Source organism: Cnephaeus nilssonii, assembly GCF_951640355.1.
Source record: "Cnephaeus nilssonii genome assembly, chromosome: 15".
Lineage (NCBI taxonomy): Eukaryota > Metazoa > Chordata > Mammalia > Chiroptera > Vespertilionidae > Cnephaeus > Cnephaeus nilssonii.
Window position 1 is genome coordinate 68,954,012 of NC_137086.1, and position 18,479 is coordinate 68,972,490.

Below are 18,479 nucleotides of genomic sequence, written 5' to 3' on the forward strand. Positions count from 1 at the left end.
TCGAGCCCAAAACACAGGATCAAACCATGAACTGATTCATAGGTTGACACTCAACCACTGAGCCACATTGCCAGGGTGTTAAGCATTTTTTCATATGCCTATGAGCCATCTGCATGTCCTCTTTGGAGAAGTGTCTATTCAGGTCCTCTGCCATTAAAGAAAAAAAATTTTTTTATCAATCCTCACCCGAGGATTTTTTTTCCATGGATTTTTTAGAAAGAGTGGAAGAGACAGAGAAGGGGGAAAGAGAGAGAGAAAGAGAGATTGGTTGATTGCCTCCTGCACTTGCTCCAACCGGGTGGGGATTAAACCTGCAAGGGAAGTACATGCCCTTGACCAGGAATCAAACCCTGGATCCTTTGGTGCCGGGGTGGGGTGACTCTAACCACTGAGCAACCGGTCAGGGCACTCCGCCCATTTTTAATTAAATTACTTGGTTATTGGTGTTGAGTTGTATGAGTTCTTTATAAATTTTGGATATTAACCCCATATCAGATGTATCATTTGTAAATATGTTCTCCCATTCAGTGAGTTTGCTTTTAATTTTGTTGATCATTTCCTTTGCTGTGCAAAAACTCTTTAGTTTGATGTAGTTCCATTTGTTTATTTTTCTTTTGTTTTCCTTAAAAATATTGCTGCACTAGCGGTGTGACTCAGTTGGTTGGATGTCATCCTGTGCACCTAAAGGTTGCTAGTTCAATTGCTGGTCAGGGCACACGCTGGGTTGTGGGCTTGATCCCTGGTAGTGGGTATACAGGATATTTTGCTTTCACATCGATGTTTCTCTCTCTCTCTCTCTGTTTTCCTTCCTCTCTCTCTAAAAAAATCAATTAACATTTTTTTAAATATTGTAAAATGTCAGACTTTTATTGCCTATGTTTTCTTCTAGGAATTTTGTGATTTTGACCCTTACATTTAAGTCTTTTTTTATGTGATTACTCCACATTTTTATTTCATTTAATATATTTTTATTGATTTCAGAGAGGAAGGGAGAGGGAGAGAAAGATAGAAACATCAGTGATAAGAGAGCATCATTGATTGGCTGCCGCCTGCATACCCCACACTGGGGATTGAGCCCACAACCCAGGCATGTGCCCTTGACCAGAATCGAACCCAAGACTGTTCAGTCCACAGGCCGATGCTCTATCCACTCAGCCAAACTAGCTAGGGCACATTCAAGTTTTTAATCCATTTGGAGTTTATTCTTGTGTGTGGTATACTGTAAATTGGTGGTCTAGTTTCATTTTTTTGCACATATCTGTCGAAGTTTTCCAGCACCCTTTATTGAATAGACTATCTTTACCCCATTGTATATTCTTGCCTCAATATTCATTGACCAGCCCTGCCGGTGTTGCTCAGTGGTTTAGTGTCGACCCATGAACCAGGAGGTCATGGTTTGATTCCCAGTCAGGGTACATGCCCAGGTTTCGGGCTCCATCCCTAGTAGGGGGTGATTAGGAGGCATCTGATCAAAGATTCTCTCTCATTATTGATGTTTCTACCTCTCCCTCTCCCTTCCTCTCTCTGAAATCGATTAAAAATATTCATTGACCATATAGGCAAGGGTTTATTTCTGGGCTCTGTATTCTGTTCCATTGATCTATATGTCTGTTTTCATGCCAGTACCATGCTGTGTTTTTTTTAACCCTTACCCGAGGACATGTTTATTGATTTTAGAGAGAGAGGAAGGGGAGATAGGGGTGGGGGGGAGAGATCAAACCCACAACTGTTTGTTGGTATAGGGCAGTGGTCTGCAAACCGCGGCTCGCGAGCCACATGCGGCTCTTTGGCCCCTTGAGTGTGGCTCTTCCACAAAATACCACGTGCGGGTGCGCACGTACAGTGCGATTGAAACTTCATGGCCCATGCGCAGAAGTCGGTTTTCGGCCTGGGCGAGTCTATTTTGAGGAAGTAGTGTTAGAACACTCAAGGGGCCAAAGAGGCGCATGTGGCTCGCGAGCCGCGGTTTGCCGACCACTGGTGTAGGGGACAATGCTGCAGCCAACGGAGCCACCTGGCTGGGCAGTGCCGTGCTGCCGTGATGACTGAGCCTTGCAGTGTAGTTTGATATCAGGCAGCCTCCAACTCTGTTCTCCTTTCGCAAGACTGCTGTGGCTATTTGGGATCTTTTGCGGTTCCATTTAAATTGTGGATTATTTGTAGATCCACATGTCTTGAAGGGCAGAAAAAGCACTCACCGTTTTGTCAACCCAAAGTTACTAAAATGTAATGTATTTCCTTCCTATTTTTCCTACAAACAGCTTTTATATTTTATGTAGCCATGACTATAATCTCACACCTATTTTGTATAGTGATATTTTCAATTAACATTACAACATGCATTTCTATATTATTACAGACTTTTTGTAAACATCATTTGAATTTTCAAAATAAGCAATGTTGCCCAGATTATTGTTGGTCAACTCTATTTTATATTTCTACTATTTTCATTATTTTGGTCAGTCTTCTGTATCTGATTCTGAGGAATTAAAAAAGTTTTTATTATCTCACCAATTCTGTTCCAAATGTACTGTGTGAGAAATAAGAGGTAGGTTATTTAGTCCAAAGTAGACCTCGTAGACCATGGTCATAATTCAATGGACAGGAAGGAGGACACAGCTCATCCTCAGGCATACCTATGAGAAGGAAGGAGCACTTGGTAATGACGGAACTGGCAGTTAGTGAGTACTTGCTCCCAAGACGCCAGGCTGAGTGATCTAACCACTGAGCTAGGGCTGACTCTGGGAGAACTGAATCTGGAGCCCAGGTGTCCTGGTTCCCACTCCTTCATCATTTCTACTTTCCCATCCCTTCACTGTGCTCCGGGGGATCATCTTTCAAATAAACTCCCTGAACCAAATCCTTGTCTCAGGATCTCCTTTTGCAAGACCTGAGCTACGACAACTCCCTCCGCACAGAGTGACAGCCTCCGCAGCCCTGGCGGCGGGCTGGGAGGGCTGTCTTGCCGCTGGTCCACTTCTTCTTTGTTGCCCTTTGATCTGCTTCTGCACCCACTCTACCACCGCGCTGTGCACTAGAGTCCTTGCTTCCTTTTAATCAAGTTGAAAGGATTCTGTCTTTTTACCCGTGCTCAAAGGTGCCCGTAAAGGGCTGAGCTCTGCGGCTGAACCTACAGCATTCTACGTGTTCCATCAGCTCCCGCTGCTCATGAAACCCATTCTCACTCTGGCTGAGGCGTCTGCGCGGTTAGAGGGCTGAGGCTGGGGTTACATAAATCAGTCTCTAAGGCCCTAAGGGGCCTTCCAATCATTTCCATCCAAACGCCTAATATCACATATTAGAAAACAGGGGCAGAGAGGGTGAGCATTTGCTCAATACTTTGTGCAACAGAGATTAAGAACTTGACCTCTGACCCTTAAGCCTATGGTCTTCCCTTTCTCTGAGTTTTCCTGCACACATCTCACCATTGTTTCCTTTGTTTGACCCAGTTCCTCCAGCTCACTGTGATTTCCATCATTTACTTCCAGGTGACCTAATTCTTCTATGACCCTGAGCCCTTGACTTATATTCAAGCTGTTTCACAGCTCTGCTGCCCCATTCTGAGGTTGAAAATAAACTTCCATCAGTATTTTAACAATAAAGAAAAAACTATGGAATAAGTGAAATGATGTACGGGGGTTGTCACTTTTCACCTCTTGTATAGCTCGGCTCCCCTGGAATTTCCTGGGAGAGGCACATTTAAATCCCTTGGTCCACTGAGCTCTCACCTGCCACTGGATTGATAACCTGGGTTCTGTTTTTAAAGCCCATATTACCCATGCCTCAGTTTTTCTTCTGGTCTCACCTACACCCTCTAGCTTTATCTTCCTGGGTTCTCCCAGCTGAGTCCTCTGGCCCAGAATGGCCAGTTTCCTCATTCTTTCAGCTTCTCATTCTTTGTCTATGTGAGAGGTCAAATGTTTTTTCCTTCAGCCTAATACCAAATTAGTATTTTTCCCCCCAAATTATTGTCTTGATTATCTTTTTGGGGGGTTTATTTTGGGTTCTCAAATAGACCCTTGAGGACCAGGGCCATGACTGAAGCCCGCCCCCTGGCATCCCATGCTGCGAATGCTAGTAATGAACTAAATGTTTGTGTCCCTATATGCGGACACCCTAAGCTCCAGTGTGGCTGTTTGGAGATGGGGCCTGTGAGGACATAGTTAAAGTTTAAATTCATAAGGTCAAAAGGTTGGGCCGTATTAGATAAGACACCAGAGAACTGGTTTTTCTTTGTGTGCTAACACTCAGGAGAGCCCATGTGAGGACAGAGCAAGAAGGCGGCCATCTGCAAGCCAGGAAGAGAGCTCTCACCAGAAACCAAATCATGTGGAACCTTGGCCTTGGACTTCCCCAGCCTCCAGAACTGTGGGGAAATAATTTCTGTTACTTAAGCCCCCTAGCCTGTGGTATTTAGTGTGCAGCCTGAGCTAATACCTGCTCACTGAGAACGTGGCCTCTGTCCTTGAAGCTGGAGCAGAGCTGCATGTTGGGCAGGGCACACGCTCCCATCCTTTTCTGTGTTCGTGACAGCATCCTCCCAAATGTGAACAAGGCTCCCACCACAGCATGTTTACCTCCTCGTGTGCGCTGCCTCTGGCATCCCACCAGAAGCCAAGTCTTCAGAGAGTCCACTGGCACAAGAACTTCCGTATCTCCCGCCCCCAGGCCTGGCCCTTCTGCCTGTTATCCCGAGCCTGCCTCCCGCTGCCGTCTTCATCTAGCACACTGAAAAGGAAACAGCCTCAGAGGTTGGAACATGTGCAAGGCTGCACAACTGGTATCAGAACCAGGTTCACATCCAGTTCAGTTTTGCCCTAAATCCAGCATTGGACCACTTTTTATTTAGCCAGAATTTATGATGTTCTGCCATTAGCTATAGCTATTTATGAAACAATCTTACACTCATTATTCGATTGTAAGCTGTGAGGGTCCTAACCTTCCTTGTATCTTGAAAAATGGCTAAGCCAGTGCCTTGCAGTGGGTAGGTACTTCAAGAACAGGCACGGAATTGAAAGTGGGAATCAGCGTCACAGTGGTGAGATGGGGAAACAGCAGCATGAGAGACGTGGAGAAAGATCGGGAGGAGGAGGAAGAGATGGTTTCTGAGTTGAGCTTGAGGTAACAGAAAATTTGGCTGGGCAAAGAAGAAGGGAGTGGCCTGAGGCAGGCCTCCAGGTCATGAGTTTAGAGTTGAGGCTGTGGTCCTGTGGGGGCAGGGTCTGGTGTTTATGCATGGCTTCAGCTATGCACACCAAGCAAGTCACTTAACTTTTTTAGACATTGGTTTCCTAATGGGGAAAGTGGGGAAAATAAGAGTACCTACTATTTGGGGTTAATGTGAATAATACAATAATGCATGTAAAGGACTCAGCACACTGTTTGGACCCAATACGTGTTATCTATCACGAACAATAAGCACTACTAAAATACTATTACTAGTAATGTGGTCTGAAAGTTCACATGTGCACCAGTCTAGCTCTCTAAGTAAATTATTTAATTTACACTTAAAGGTACTGCCATTGCTGCTGATAGATTATGAAGCAAAATCAGTTAAAAGCACCGAAGTTCCGAGGTTACTATGATTTTCCCAATGGATTCCAGGCGTCCTTGAATGTATTGCAGCCTTACAAGGGATAGTCGAAAATCTTGGAAACCAAACTGCTGGGAGGCAGGAGAGTGCTAAACGTCTTCTGGGTATAAGACTCACTTGGCTGACCTGCTCCACTTCCAGGATATACTCTTAAGGAATTTAGAGACATCCCTTATCTTTCAGTACTTTGGTTTCCCCATCCCTAAAATAAGGATAATATCACGCCTGGTCTGTAGAGGGATTAAATCTGGTACCATGTGCAAAGCAGGAATCGGGAGATGATGATCCGGGGATGTTTGGACACCTAACTCTGAGGCCTGTGAGGCGACCTCCGTAACAGCAATGTTAGCGCCTTCTGAGGACTTGTTAGATACACAAACTCTGAGGCCTGTCCTGGACCTGCTGAATCAGAAACTCTGGAGATGGGGTCAGCAATCCGGCTTCTCCAATCCCTCCTGGTGATCCCTTCACCTAGGTTTGAGAACCTACGTGAAGTGATAGGGAGCCATTGAAAGTTTTCATCCAGTAAACATTCTTGGTTAATATAATTAAAATTGGTTAAAAGGTTAAAAAAAAAATCTTGGTTAATAGGATTAAATTGTCTAACTACTGACAAGTTTCCAAAGTTGCTGGGAGATGCCTGTGTATTGATCTTTAAAGATCTCCAGGCACAAAACTTGGGTTAGTGCCCATGACCCCAGACACCTGAGCACACTCAGCACCTGGCAGTTAGAGAAGTTGTTCTGGAAACTTTCCACCCACAGTTTGGGGACCTGGCAGGCAAGGAATGCTCAGCGAATCCCCAGCTACAACCGGGTCACAAAGTTGGCCTGGAAAAGAAGAGCAAGGACAAGAAAACCATGTAGGGAATCAGAAATGAGGGTCTTGAGAGTAGAGAATCCGGGGTGCGGGAAGGCGAAGGGGATGAGCGGGAGTGAGGAGGAAGAGAGGACCCCCTGGGTAAGGTACACCCATTTCGCGTCCCATGGGACACGAGCCTCTTGCACTTGAGTCCCGGCACAGGGCTAGTGCACCCCGGTCCCGCGTCTCCCGCAGCCCGGCCATTGTTCGGCCGCACCTCTCCGCCCCCTGAGGCTCCTTCACGCCCCCCGGGCGTCGCCCCGCGACTGGGGCGGGGCTGCGGTGAGAGCGCTTCCGCCCGGCTTTCCAGCCAGAGCCCGCGAGGGAGCTGCTCTCCGCCCGGCGCTGCCGCCCCGCCCCCGGGCCCGCCCGCCCCGCCCCCTCGGCGCCCGCCCCGCCCCGCACGTCCCGCCCGCTAGCCCCGCCCCCTCGCCGCTCCGCCCCTCACGTCCCGCCCGCCGGCCCCGCCCCGCCCCCTCGCAGCCCCGCCCCGCCCCGCCCCGCCCCGCCCCGCCCCGCCCCGCGCCCGGGCAGCTTTGTCTCGCGGCCTCGCGCTCCTTCTTCGGCTCTCCGGCGTCGTGGCCCAGCTCGGCCCGTCTGCAGGCGCCGCGCGGGGCCCGAGCGCCATGGTGTGAGCGCCGCCCGCGCACGCCCCCCGCCCCCGCCCCCGCCCCCAGCCCCGGCCTCGCAGGCGGACACCGGCCGACCCTCTCCCGACGCCCGCCCTGGGCGAACGGGAAAATGGCGAACGACTCCCCGGCGAAAAGTCTGGTGGACATCGACCTCTCTGCCCTGCGGGTGAGTGGCCGCGCCGGGCGGAGCCGCGGGCGCGCGGCCCCTTTGTCTGCCCGCGGCGGGTGCGGGCCGGGCGCGGGCGGGTGCGGGCGGCGGGTCGCGCCCCGGCCCCCGGCCCTCGGCTCCGGCGAGCGCGCCGGGCGGAGCCCCCTCCTCGAGGCCGCCGTGTGTGCCGCGGCCCCGCTCTCTCGATTCATTGTTCGCCGCTGGCGGACGGTAACCCCTCCCTGCTCTCGCCTAGGACCCGGCGGGGATTTTCGAGCTGGTGGAAGTGGTTGGCAACGGCACCTACGGACAAGTCTATAAGGTCAGTGGGCACCCTTTGTTCCCGTGCGCGCAAACTTGGCGGGGACGCGAGCCGCCGCCCGGGCCGCCGCCGCGGAGAGGGCCGGGCCCCGCGCCCCGCGCCCCGCTCTGGAGCAGCGAACGGCCAGCGGCCCCGGGAGACCTCACGTCCTGGCTCTGAGATGAGGAACGCTGTGCCGCGGGGAGACATCTTTCCTGAGAGCCTCCATTGTGCTGTTTGCCCCGAACCTGGCCTGCTGCGCGTGTGGATTAAAATTCAGAGCAGAAGGCCTTGTCTGATTATCCCAAACCACTGCCGTGGCCTTGGAAACGGCCCTCCTGCTTCCTCTCTGAGGGCCTCCCGGGGGCCCGAGGTGCCGAGGGTGACTCTAACCCCCGACCCGTCCTATGGACGGAAGCGGGCTGGGCCGCGGGAGGGCGCGTGTTGGGCCGCCGGAGCCGGAAGCTGGCCGGTGAGGGTTCTAAAACCCGGCTCCGGGAAGAACCTGTTTGACAGGTGTGCCATGGAGCCCAGTGAGGGAGGGCGAGCAGGAGAGAGGATGCCCAGCTCTCACACCGCCCAGGCCTTTCCTTTCCCAACACCCACCGCCCACCGCCAACGACCCGAACCGAACCGAACCGGGAGCCCGGCGGCCTGACGCCGACACCGGGCGGCCTCCGCCTTCCTGGCGCGGCCTCTCCCCCGTGCGGGAGCCGGGAGCCGGGGGCGGGGGCCGGGGCGGGGGCCGGGGGCCGGCCGAGCGGGGGCGCAGGCCTGGAGCACTCCACGCCCGTGTGAGGGGCTCCGCGTCCGGATGGTTCTGCCCATTAGACGTTGGTTCTGGAAGTTGAGTGCACTGGGCCTGCTTCCTGGCCTGAGGGTGCGCGGTTGGGAGGAAGTGCCTCCTGAAGCAGGGCTCTGGCTCCGTGAAGAACTGTCATTGTTTCCCTGGGAATGGAGGAGGGGCTGGAAGCTGACGGGGACACTTTCTTCGGCCAAATGAAGTGTGGAGCCTATTGTCTGTCTGCGGCTTCTTGAGAGGGTTTGTCTGCCGCTCGAACCCCCGCCCCGCCGCGGCTCCCCGGCCTGGGCTGTAGAGGGCCTGGGTCTGGACGGGGGCGTTCTTAGGGATCGCAGCGGAGGCCTGCGTTCTGTTGTGGAGCTGTTGGGGCGCAGGCCGGATTCTGAGTTTGAAAGGGAGCCCTGTTAAGTCAGCCTCTGGGCTGGCCCGCATTGGACGCCTCTGGAACATGTTGGAGAAGATTGTGCTGCGGTTCACTGAGCGGCCTGGTAACGGGCTATCCCACTCCCCCGCCCCAGTGTTTGCTCAAGGAGCCAGTTTTTTCTAACCCGGTGTTTCTGGCCAAATCTCAGTGGTGAGTGTACTCTTCCAAGTGAGCGAGCCAGCGCGTGTCTCTGACCTGGTCACACAGTGGTCGGTGGTCTGTCTTCCTGGGTCAGCCTGGGTGTGGGGGGGGTGAAGTGAGCCAGAGTGTGTCTGCGATTAACCGGAAGGAAAAAGGAAGCCCGGAGCCTGCGTGTGTGAATGGCTGTAGGAGGGGGGAGATCCTTGTGGCAGGGGTAGCCTGTTCCCGGTTTTACCTCCGCGTTTCCTCTGCTTCTGGCCCCTGAGCACTGCATTTGGGAAGGGTTCGGGATTCCGGATTCCGGCAGTGACAGCGCTCTGACCACAGAGTTTGTACCTTTGAGGAGGAAATCTCAAGTTATGCAAACCTACGGAATTAAAAAATCTGCAGAAGAGGCATACAATCATGAACAAAATAGTGCCTGAGATTTTGCTAACCAGCAGTTCTATTTTATTACTTTGGAAAATTTCAACAGATACAAGGAGAGAGAACAGATTACTCAGTTTAACAGTTACCAGCACATGACTAATCTGGTATCTGTGGTCTTCCTCCCGCCTTATCGTAACCATTTCACCCATAAACTCTTCAGAATGTACTTTTTTTGTTTTGTAGATAATCGCAAAGCCTTCTCACACATTTTCCTGATGGTTTCACGTGTGTTTTCTTAGTACCACAGAAGTTCTTCAGTGGTTATGCGCTGGGAAGTTTAAGTCTTAGTGGTGGTGGAGATAGCAGAAGCAGTTAACGTCTCATTTTCTTCTCCCTTCAAATGTGTAATTTCTAGAACTACTATGCATAGGAGTTTGTTTAGGGTATTTGTTGGCATGATTTGTATATGGTAGTTTTGGGATTTGGTTGTTAACACTTTAGCATTTGTTTATTGCTGCTCAACATCCCACAGTGTGAATAGCATCAGAGTTGGGAAATATTTGTGACTATTTATAAAGAAATTCTTTTTTCTTAAAGCAGTTTTAGGTAAAACACCTGTAAGCTGAACAACCCATAGTCCTAATTTATTTCATTGTTAAGTTTTTCTGTTTTTCACTTTATGAACTTTTTATGTTATAGCGACAGTGGTTTATTTTGAGAAGACTATATGTGAGAGAGTTTTTTGAGTTTTGATATGTTCTGTGAAAATGGCTTTTTTGGCATATCTATATCTATAAAACGCTAATATGCAAATAGACCGAACAGCGGAACAACCCAACAACCCGTGCTATGATGTGCGCTGACCACTGGGGGCGCTGTGCAGAACATGGCAGGCGTTGGCAGCAGGTGGCAGAGCACGGAACATGGCGGGTGTCGGCCACAGTGGGATGGTGGAGCGAGTGAGGGGGGGGCAGACCAAGGCGGGGGAGGGGGTGGGGAGGGGGGGTGCTGGTCGCTGTCATCAGGGCAAGCCTCTGGTGCTTACTGAAAATTCTTTGCTCTCGCACACTGTGGTCCTGCCTGGCACTCACACCAGCTGCCGGCGCCAGCCCCAATCGCTCTACGCCATGAGTGGGTGCGCGGGGCCGGCGCTGTCAGCAATGCTGGCAGACAGGGGACCAGGAGCACCGGTGGGAGGGGCCTGGCGGGGGCGAGGAGGATGGGCTGAGACCCACCCGCCCCTGTGCCCACCGCAGCCTCGTGGCCCACAGTTCCTTTCAAGGTGCATGAATTCGTGCACTGGGCCCCTGGTAGTTTATAATTTTCTCTATCTCTAAAAAAATAGTATGTAGTCTGGGTATAATTGAACAGTGTATACTTGAATCTTAAAAAAGGAGTTGAAACACAGGATATATTTTGTTGAGAGAAATTTATTTTTTGCCTTAGGTTTCTGAGGGCTCACAGGGAAGGTCACACATATAAATTAAAACTTAAAAAAAATTGTGAATTTCTCTTTGCAGTGTTTTATTCATAATACCACATATGTGTAACAGAAGTAGCTATAGGATGATCTTGTGCATGTTGAGTAAATATAGTGAATTTTAATTATTTTAATCGAAGGGAGAAAGTGCTAGCTTGAAAAATAAAAACCAGAAATAATAAATCAAAATTCCTTTTATGTTACATTGGATTTTATTATTTTAAATACTTTGACTGTTTTGCTGTTACTGTATATGTCGTGAGGACACAGTGGCTGGTATTTTCAATTGTCTGGACCTGGAGAAGGAAGGCCCTGCCTCTGGAGAGGTACTGGAGGGAGTGAGAGGGAGAGAGGGTGGAGCTCAGTGGGTGAGGTGTCTGCGGTCAGAGCTCCTCCCAGGGAGGACCGAGCCCCTTGGCCCTGTCTGACCCTGGCCGGGAGGCAGAGGAGGAGAGTTCTCTGGCCAGAGGATGGTCAGCAGCACCAGCACTGAGTTGGCACTGTCCGCACTGTGCTCCTGCTGTCACCCTCGTTCACTGGAGGACGATGGGGAGGGGTTGTATGGCCGGAAGGCTGCTGGTGACCTTTGGGAGTGGCAGGAGGGTCAGGGAGCAGTGGGCATCTCGGGGAGAGGTTGCTTGTGCACGCTTTGAGGAGGGACATCATTCTTTGAGCATTGAGGAGCCATTGGAGTTTGTTGGGCTTGAGGTCCCTGTGAGTAGGAGATGTGATCAGAGGATGTTTTGGAAAGGAACAGGAAAGATGGCTCGCCTAGGACAGCAGCCCAGGAGAGAGCAGGGGAGGCGGTGGTGGCAGTGCTGGGAGAGCAAGAGCGAGAGCAAGCGTAGGGGGTGGACTCTGGGCTCCATTGAACTTGGTGAGTTTGCTCCTTCTCCACAGGCTTTGGTGTGGCCCTTTACCTGGGTGCCCTGCTTGCCCACTGGCTTAGGAGCCTTGGGACTTGTGAAAGGGCCAAAACCCCTTTGCAGTGCTCACCAAAAAAGTGCCATATAAATTGACATTTTGAAGCAGGCACTTGGACTATTGTGAGGAGTTCTCTAAACGTTATCTTCCCATGTCCCATCTTTTGTTCTTAACCAGATCTTCTCCCCGGGGGCAAAACCAATTCTGTAGAAGTAGGTGTTCCTCAGGACGGGGCGGCCTGTGCAGACTTGCTCGTACCGAGTTCCTTAATGTGGGGAGGGTTCCGGACCTGTCAGGTGGGAGGAAACCAGCCTGCTGAACGCGTGTTGGTGTGCACTTCGTAAGAAATGCCAACCCCAAACTCCCAAAAATTGTGTTGGAACGCAGCTAAATCAGGAACATCTAACCACCAGGTAAAGCCCTGCTGATGATGGGTTTTTAATTCTTGTTGCTTGAAACTTTGTGATAAGTATGTGTTCATTTGCATAGTTGTGGACTTGTATTTTGCCTTTTTTCTTAACCAATATTGGATATATTGTGTATTTCTACGTATTGACATAATCAAAAAATGTTATCTGAGGGCATTTTTGGTGCAGTGTTGTGTGTTTGTAGATTCTGAACTGATCCTGGAAGAGCAAAGAATTTTTGAAATAATCCATCCTACTTTTGCGATAATGCACCCCTGAACAGGTGTGCAAGCCAAGGGGAAATCATCTAAGGAGTTTCATTCCCAGGGAACTAAAAATATTATAAACTAAGTACATTTTAACTTAGAGATGGATGCTTGGACACATGAAGTTCATACATGGTCTTCTATTTTGTTTCTTTGCTCTGTTAGTAAATACTTGGTCACTGGTTGTGAATAGCTGTTTGAGCCAAGGAATTGCCTGGCCTTAGAGCATCAGATGTTTTTCATCTCGCAGTTGTATTAAGTTTTCGATGCCTGTGCTTATCATTAGTATCAGTGCTGTCAGTTTTTGGTATCTCAGTCACTGCAAAGAACTTGGCAGAGAGTAGAAGATTGCGATAGTTGGACGGGTGCACTGCTTTCAGCCCTAGGTGGTCCGGTCCTGACAACTGGGCCAGAGGCTGCACTGACGGTGACAGCCCTGGAAGGCCCGCTGCCTTCTTATATGCAGGCCTGTCATGGACGTGGACGTAAAAGCGCGCACAGATGCAGACTGCTTGGCAGTTGACTGTGTTAGAGTCAAGGACTTCACAGGAAGTTCTCAAAATCAAACTATTTAGGATTTGTGACAATTTTAATGGTTGAAACAATTTTAGGTTGCTATCTTTTTAGATGTCATACACACACACACACACACACACACACACACACACATATTAATCCTCACCCAAGGATATGTTTTCTCCTTTTTTTTTTTTTTTTTTTTTTAGAGGAAGGGAGAGGGAAAGCAACATTTATAAGTGAGAGACATATCGTTCAGTTGCCGCCTGCACGACTGGGGTTTGAACCAGCAACTTGAGTATGTGCCCTGACCGAGAATCGAACCTGTGACCATTCAGTGCATGGGATGATGCTCCAACCAACTGAGCCACATTGGCCAGGGCACTACCTTACCTTTTAAAAACTTTGTTTCTTTCACAAGTAGATACATAGATGATCACAGGTCATCCTATAAAGTACTTGCAAGTAATTGCTTTGAATATTTACTATAGATTTTTTTTGCGAATTCAAGTGGGTTTCTTATAATACCAGTTGGAATTACCAGTGTCAAAATATTAAGATATATTTACTATTTAATTTGGGACCAGGGGGATGAACTGGGCGAAAAATGCCAAATATGGGATATCCACTCTGCCTCCCGGAATGTCGGCTTCCCGAGTGCAGCCACTCAGACTCCGTGGGCGTGTCAGCCTCAGCAGGGCTGTAATACAATAACTAGAAAAGTGAAAGGAAAAAGTAGACATACAAGATGCCCTGTCAATAGCTATAAAAGTTTTCACACAGTTATTCTCGATTTCTGAGACAACTTTGTGTTCCACAGCCCCAGACCACATTGGAAGAGCACTGACCGGGCAGGTGGGTTGTGCCCAGGGCTCTTGGCGCTCTGGGGGATCGGCTGCATTAACCAGCTGGAGAATTGGGGGCCACGGTCCACACCCAGGGTGTTCTCCCACCTGAAGAAGTAGGGAGCCAGGCACATCTGCTGACTGCTTTATGCCTAATTTGCCTTTGATCCTGGGGCACTGTAACTATCTCAAGTATGGCCAAATATTGGGCAAATTATTCTATTAAATTTAAATAATGAAAAAAAGTCACTTTTACTTTATGAGTTAAAAACTTTATTTTCATGATATGATAAGTAGGGCCTTAAAAAACTTAATCAGAGTCATTAAAGCACATGGTTACAATTTAGTGATGCTAAAATTCTCAAATCAGAACTAGGAGTCCCAAGAGGAATCTGTTTTCAATGCTTTTAGGTGCTACATCTGAAATTTACTACCATGTTGCTAAATTACGTGCTTATGTGGTTATTTCTTAATTCATCAGTTTTATATACTTACTGACTTTTGACAGTACAGTTGTTGAACTGCTAGTGTAGTTCTATGGTAGTTGAAGATTTAGCTCTTATATTCATCTCCCTTAAATGAATAAGTATATCGTAATCTTGGGTTAATATGATAATTGCTTATATTATCATGACTATGTAAATACCATTTATCTCTGAGCCAGGCAGCCTAATAGGATTGCATTTCCTTTTTTAAACACTCTTCCCTCTCAGGTTGCCTTACTTTTCATTAGCCCAGTTTTCTGTGTACCTGCATTGCCCTAAAAGATATACAAATGCCAGCTTTTCCAAATGCTTAAATAAGTCAGATGATTAAGTGTTTCAGATAACCTGTCGAGTCCACTTTTTTCTTCCCTAGAGGTATCTCGCAGCTGGCCAGGTGTGGTTGCCCCTAGAGCTTGGTCTCGAGCTGCTGACCTGGAACATCTGTCCTGGTTTGCTGCCTCATCTTCCTGAAGCACATTCTCCAGGAGCTTTGTAAGAAAGGCGCATGGCTGTAAAGGTCCTTGGCTGGCTGGCATGTTCTTACTATTTCTTTACATGGGATTTGTATGTCAGCTGTGTGGTCCACATATTCTAGGTTGAATATCCTTTTTTCTTGGAATTTTGAATACAACATTGCTCTGTTGTTTTTGCATGACCCCTTTCAAACTTCTTCTGGGAAGCTTCTAGGGCATTATCTTTAGTCTTGGTGTTAGATTTTAAGAGTGTGCTTTGTTGTCATTTACTGTTCTAAGTATTGGGTTAATTTTTTAAAGATCTGGAGCTGCCCCTTTTTTCTGAGAAATTTTTTGTCTTTCCCTCCCAACTTCTTTGCTTTCTCTTTCTGGAAGTCATGTCAGTCACCTCTTTGATTTTCCCTATCTTCTCTTCTATTATATATGTCTTTTGGCCTTTTTGCTTTGCTATTATGAGATGTCTCTGACTTTACATTTCACTATTTTTATTGAATTTTTAATTAGAGCATCACTCACTTTTTTGTTTAACTGCATCTATTCTTTCGCGATATGTCCTTATCTCTCTGAGGAAATTGAGATAGATTATGTTTGTGTGTATGGTTTTCTTGTGCTCCTGCATTTTTTCCTGTTTCGCCCAGATTTCATTTTTTTTCTGTTTATTTTGGTCGTTGTCTTTAACGCTGAAGATTTTCCTTAAATGCCTGGAGGTTCATGACTGCGCGTCTTTGAAGTCCGGCGCTGGACCTGGGTCGGAGGCTCAGTGCAGGCGCAGGAGGGTGTTGCTGGTGGTCCTCAGTGTCGGAAGGACAGGTTGGGATCAGCACATGATCACAGACTCGGAACCCCACTCTGAAATATCTGTAGGCCTTTTTTGGGCAGTCAGTTTCTCGAAGAGTAATACTCAGAGACTTTTCCTGTTCAGGGTTCTCCGTCTGTTTATTGTAGTTCCGGGGTTCAGGGCAGAGAAAGGAGCTGAGCGCCTGTGGTCTGACATGCTGCCTTCTCAGCTGTGTCCGCGACTTTGCCGCGTGTCCTCTCATAGAGCATGTTTCCTTCCTTTCTGCAGGGACTAAACCTCGGGCTCCAGGAGTGCAGCTGGTGTGGGGTGGCCTCTCCGGCCTGCAGGAGGTAGATGGAACCGGGGCCCCCTCCCTGAGCACCAGTCCTCCTGAGTACTGCACCGATCGGTGCTTCCACATGACGATCTTCCCAGGGTTCTGTGGGGCAAGTTGCCTTCCATTTGGTACACCCTTCTCAGTACCCACTTAGGTTGTCAGGTTTCCTCTTCACTGAATGGATTACCACTCCATCCATTTTTTAAATTGTCAAAACATGTTAGAAATGACCTCTGATGTCATCTCTTCCCCTTTATTTCTTTACTAGAGGCCCAGTGCATGGATTCGTGCACCAGTGGGGTCCCTCAGCCTGGCCTGCGCCCTCTTGCAATCCAGGACCACTCGGGGATGTTGGACTGCCGATTTTGGCCCGGTCCCCGCAGGCCAGGGCAAGGGACCCCACTGGTGCACTTGGCCTCTAGTATGCATATAAGATCTTTGGTTAATCTCTTCCTGCCCTCCCCCTTTCCCTCTGAGATTCATCAGTCTGTTCCATGTTTCCATGCCTGTGTGTTGAGTGTCTGCCCCTTGGTGGTCAGTGTGTGTTATAGCTACCACTCGAACGGTTGAATGGTCACTTAGGCTTTTATATATATAGATTCTTCTGTTTATCTTATAATCTTTTTTTTTTTTTTTTTTTTTTTGGAATTAACCCCTCTGAATTCTGTGATCAGTCCACCAACCTAGAGGTTTACTAGAAATCTCATCTTTGACTTTAAACTTCTTTGATTTTGCTCAGGTGTTTGCTGTTTTTCATCCAAAACAAAAACTAACGAAAACAACCACAGCAACAACAGAAAACAAAACCAGGAGTAAAGGAGTGCCTTAGTGCTTGACCTCTGTGCTGACACGCAGTTTGGGAGGGGTAGGATGCAGAGCAGAGCCTTACCCGGCCTGCTGCTACCTGAACAAGCCTTCGAGAGATTTAGAAGTCCCTTCAGCAGGTTTGCTTTTGTTGTTTTAAACCGCTTTCTTGGAGGTACTGGTATAGTTGATGTATCATGAAGTTCACTCATTGCAAGCTTACAGTTCAGTGATTCTTAGTAAATTTACTGGGTGGTGCAGTCATCACCCCAAATCAGTGTTAGAACTCTCTTGTCACCTTAGCAAGATCCCCATATTCATTTACAGTTAATCCCTGTTCCAGTCCAGAGCTCCAGACAACCACTAATCCTGCCCCTATAAGTTGGCCTTTTTGAACATTTCGTAGAATTGGAATCATGCAGTATGCGGTCTCTGGTGTCTGTGTTCTTTCACAGTGCATCACATTTTCGAGGTTCACTGTGCTGCTAAGTGTGGTAGCTTATTCCTTCTTCATTGCTGCATAGTTTCCAGAGTATGGGCATGGCGCTGCAGGCTGGCTGTTCCCCCAGTTGAGGCGGGTGGCGGTTGTGTCTGGTCTGGTGTTCCACTCTGGCCTGGCATCCCGACCTGTTCGGAGGAGCTGCTTGGTGGGGTTGCACCGAGGGGTCTTCGTGAAGGGAGAGAGAGTGGAGCTTTATCTGCGGGGCTTCCCATTTCTCATCAGTAGAGCAGGTGCTGGGGCGCCGTGGCCCTGCCTGCCGTCTGTGCTGCCTGTCTGTCCTTCCCCGCCGGCATCACTGGGAGGTTATAAGTTTAAGTCGTTTCTTTGACTGTGAATCCAGTTTCTGATCCCTGTGAAGACAAACTGTTTGCTATCAGTGAGGTCTGTGAGGTCAGGTATCAGGAACTAGGCTGAAACAGCTTTTCCTTCTTGGTTTTTTGGGGGATTCCATGTGTAGTAGCCAGCACTTGCCATGTGGTGCTGAAGACGGGTTCCCTTCGTCGCAGGATTTAGAAGAAAAACAAACAAAAATAATCTGTTCACTTTGGTCAGAAGATGGATACCAACTTTAACCTTTTGCGCTCGGATGTCGAGTGTGACTTGACACAGTTAGCATTAGAATAAAGGAATCGAGAAAAAAGCAAGCGAGTGCAAAGGGTTAAAGAAGTGATTTCTTATATTACATATGGGGGAATATGATTACTCATTGGATTCGCTTCCAGTGTGCCTTTAAAGTATTTTTAAAATCGTTTATTCTAAAGTACTTTTATGATGTCTTTTATTAGGGACTTAACTGCACTCAGGTAAAATCTAATTAAATTTAATAATAGTGCCCTTTGGAAAATTCTTGTACTTGGAATTTCATTCCTTCCTGTTGTGATGGTAACAGAACACGGCTGCAACCAGAACCCTGGCCCTTCAGTGCTCTGGGACCTCTTCGTGTCATGGCCGTGCAGTTCTGTGACCGTTCAGTTTGAGATCTCAAGTCAAGACAGCTGTGACCTGCGTTAGGGCAGTATATCCAAGGGGCGTACAGTTTATTGGGGTCCCCCGTTGGGCACCGAGTCTTGTGAGGTGGAGGATGTGCATTCAAGTGACACACAGGCCCCGAGTGTCTCCATTCACCTGGAGGGGGTGCCTCCAGCTCCAGCCTTCTGTTGGAAGTGTCTGTCCGCTCTCGGTGTGTTGTCTCCACAGGGTGGGCCCCGGGCACGTTCACAGGTGATCGTAAGGAAATAATACCGTAATTGGTAAGTAAGAATACAAGAATAAACAGTTTGCCCACCCACCCTGTATGCTCTTGCATCCATTCTTGTTGTTTCCTTAGTTTCCAGAAAAATCTTGTAGATGTTCAGCTTTTTACTCTAGTGATTTAGGGACTGAGTATCGGG

General features: G+C 48.6%; 1 protein-coding gene across 45 annotated transcripts in view; it reads left to right on the forward strand.

The window, feature by feature from the left end:
- Nucleotides 1-6,973: 6,973 nt before the first annotated feature.
- The window catches only part of MAP4K4 (mitogen-activated protein kinase kinase kinase kinase 4), a 185,270-nt gene continuing 173,764 nt past the window's right edge, over nt 6,974-18,479 (forward strand). For 44 of the 45 annotated variants that reach the window (XM_079792879.1, XM_079792889.1, XM_079792856.1 and 41 more), the window contains exons 1-2: nt 6,974-7,252; nt 7,491-7,556. In XM_079792879.1, the coding sequence (XP_079649005.1) occupies nt 7,196-7,252; nt 7,491-7,556 (123 nt within the window). In that variant the 5' untranslated portion in view covers nt 6,974-7,195. Of the gene's footprint in view, nt 7,253-7,490; nt 7,557-8,281; nt 8,912-18,479 lie in introns of those variants that run through there. The other variant, XM_079792849.1, reaches the window with a different exon arrangement.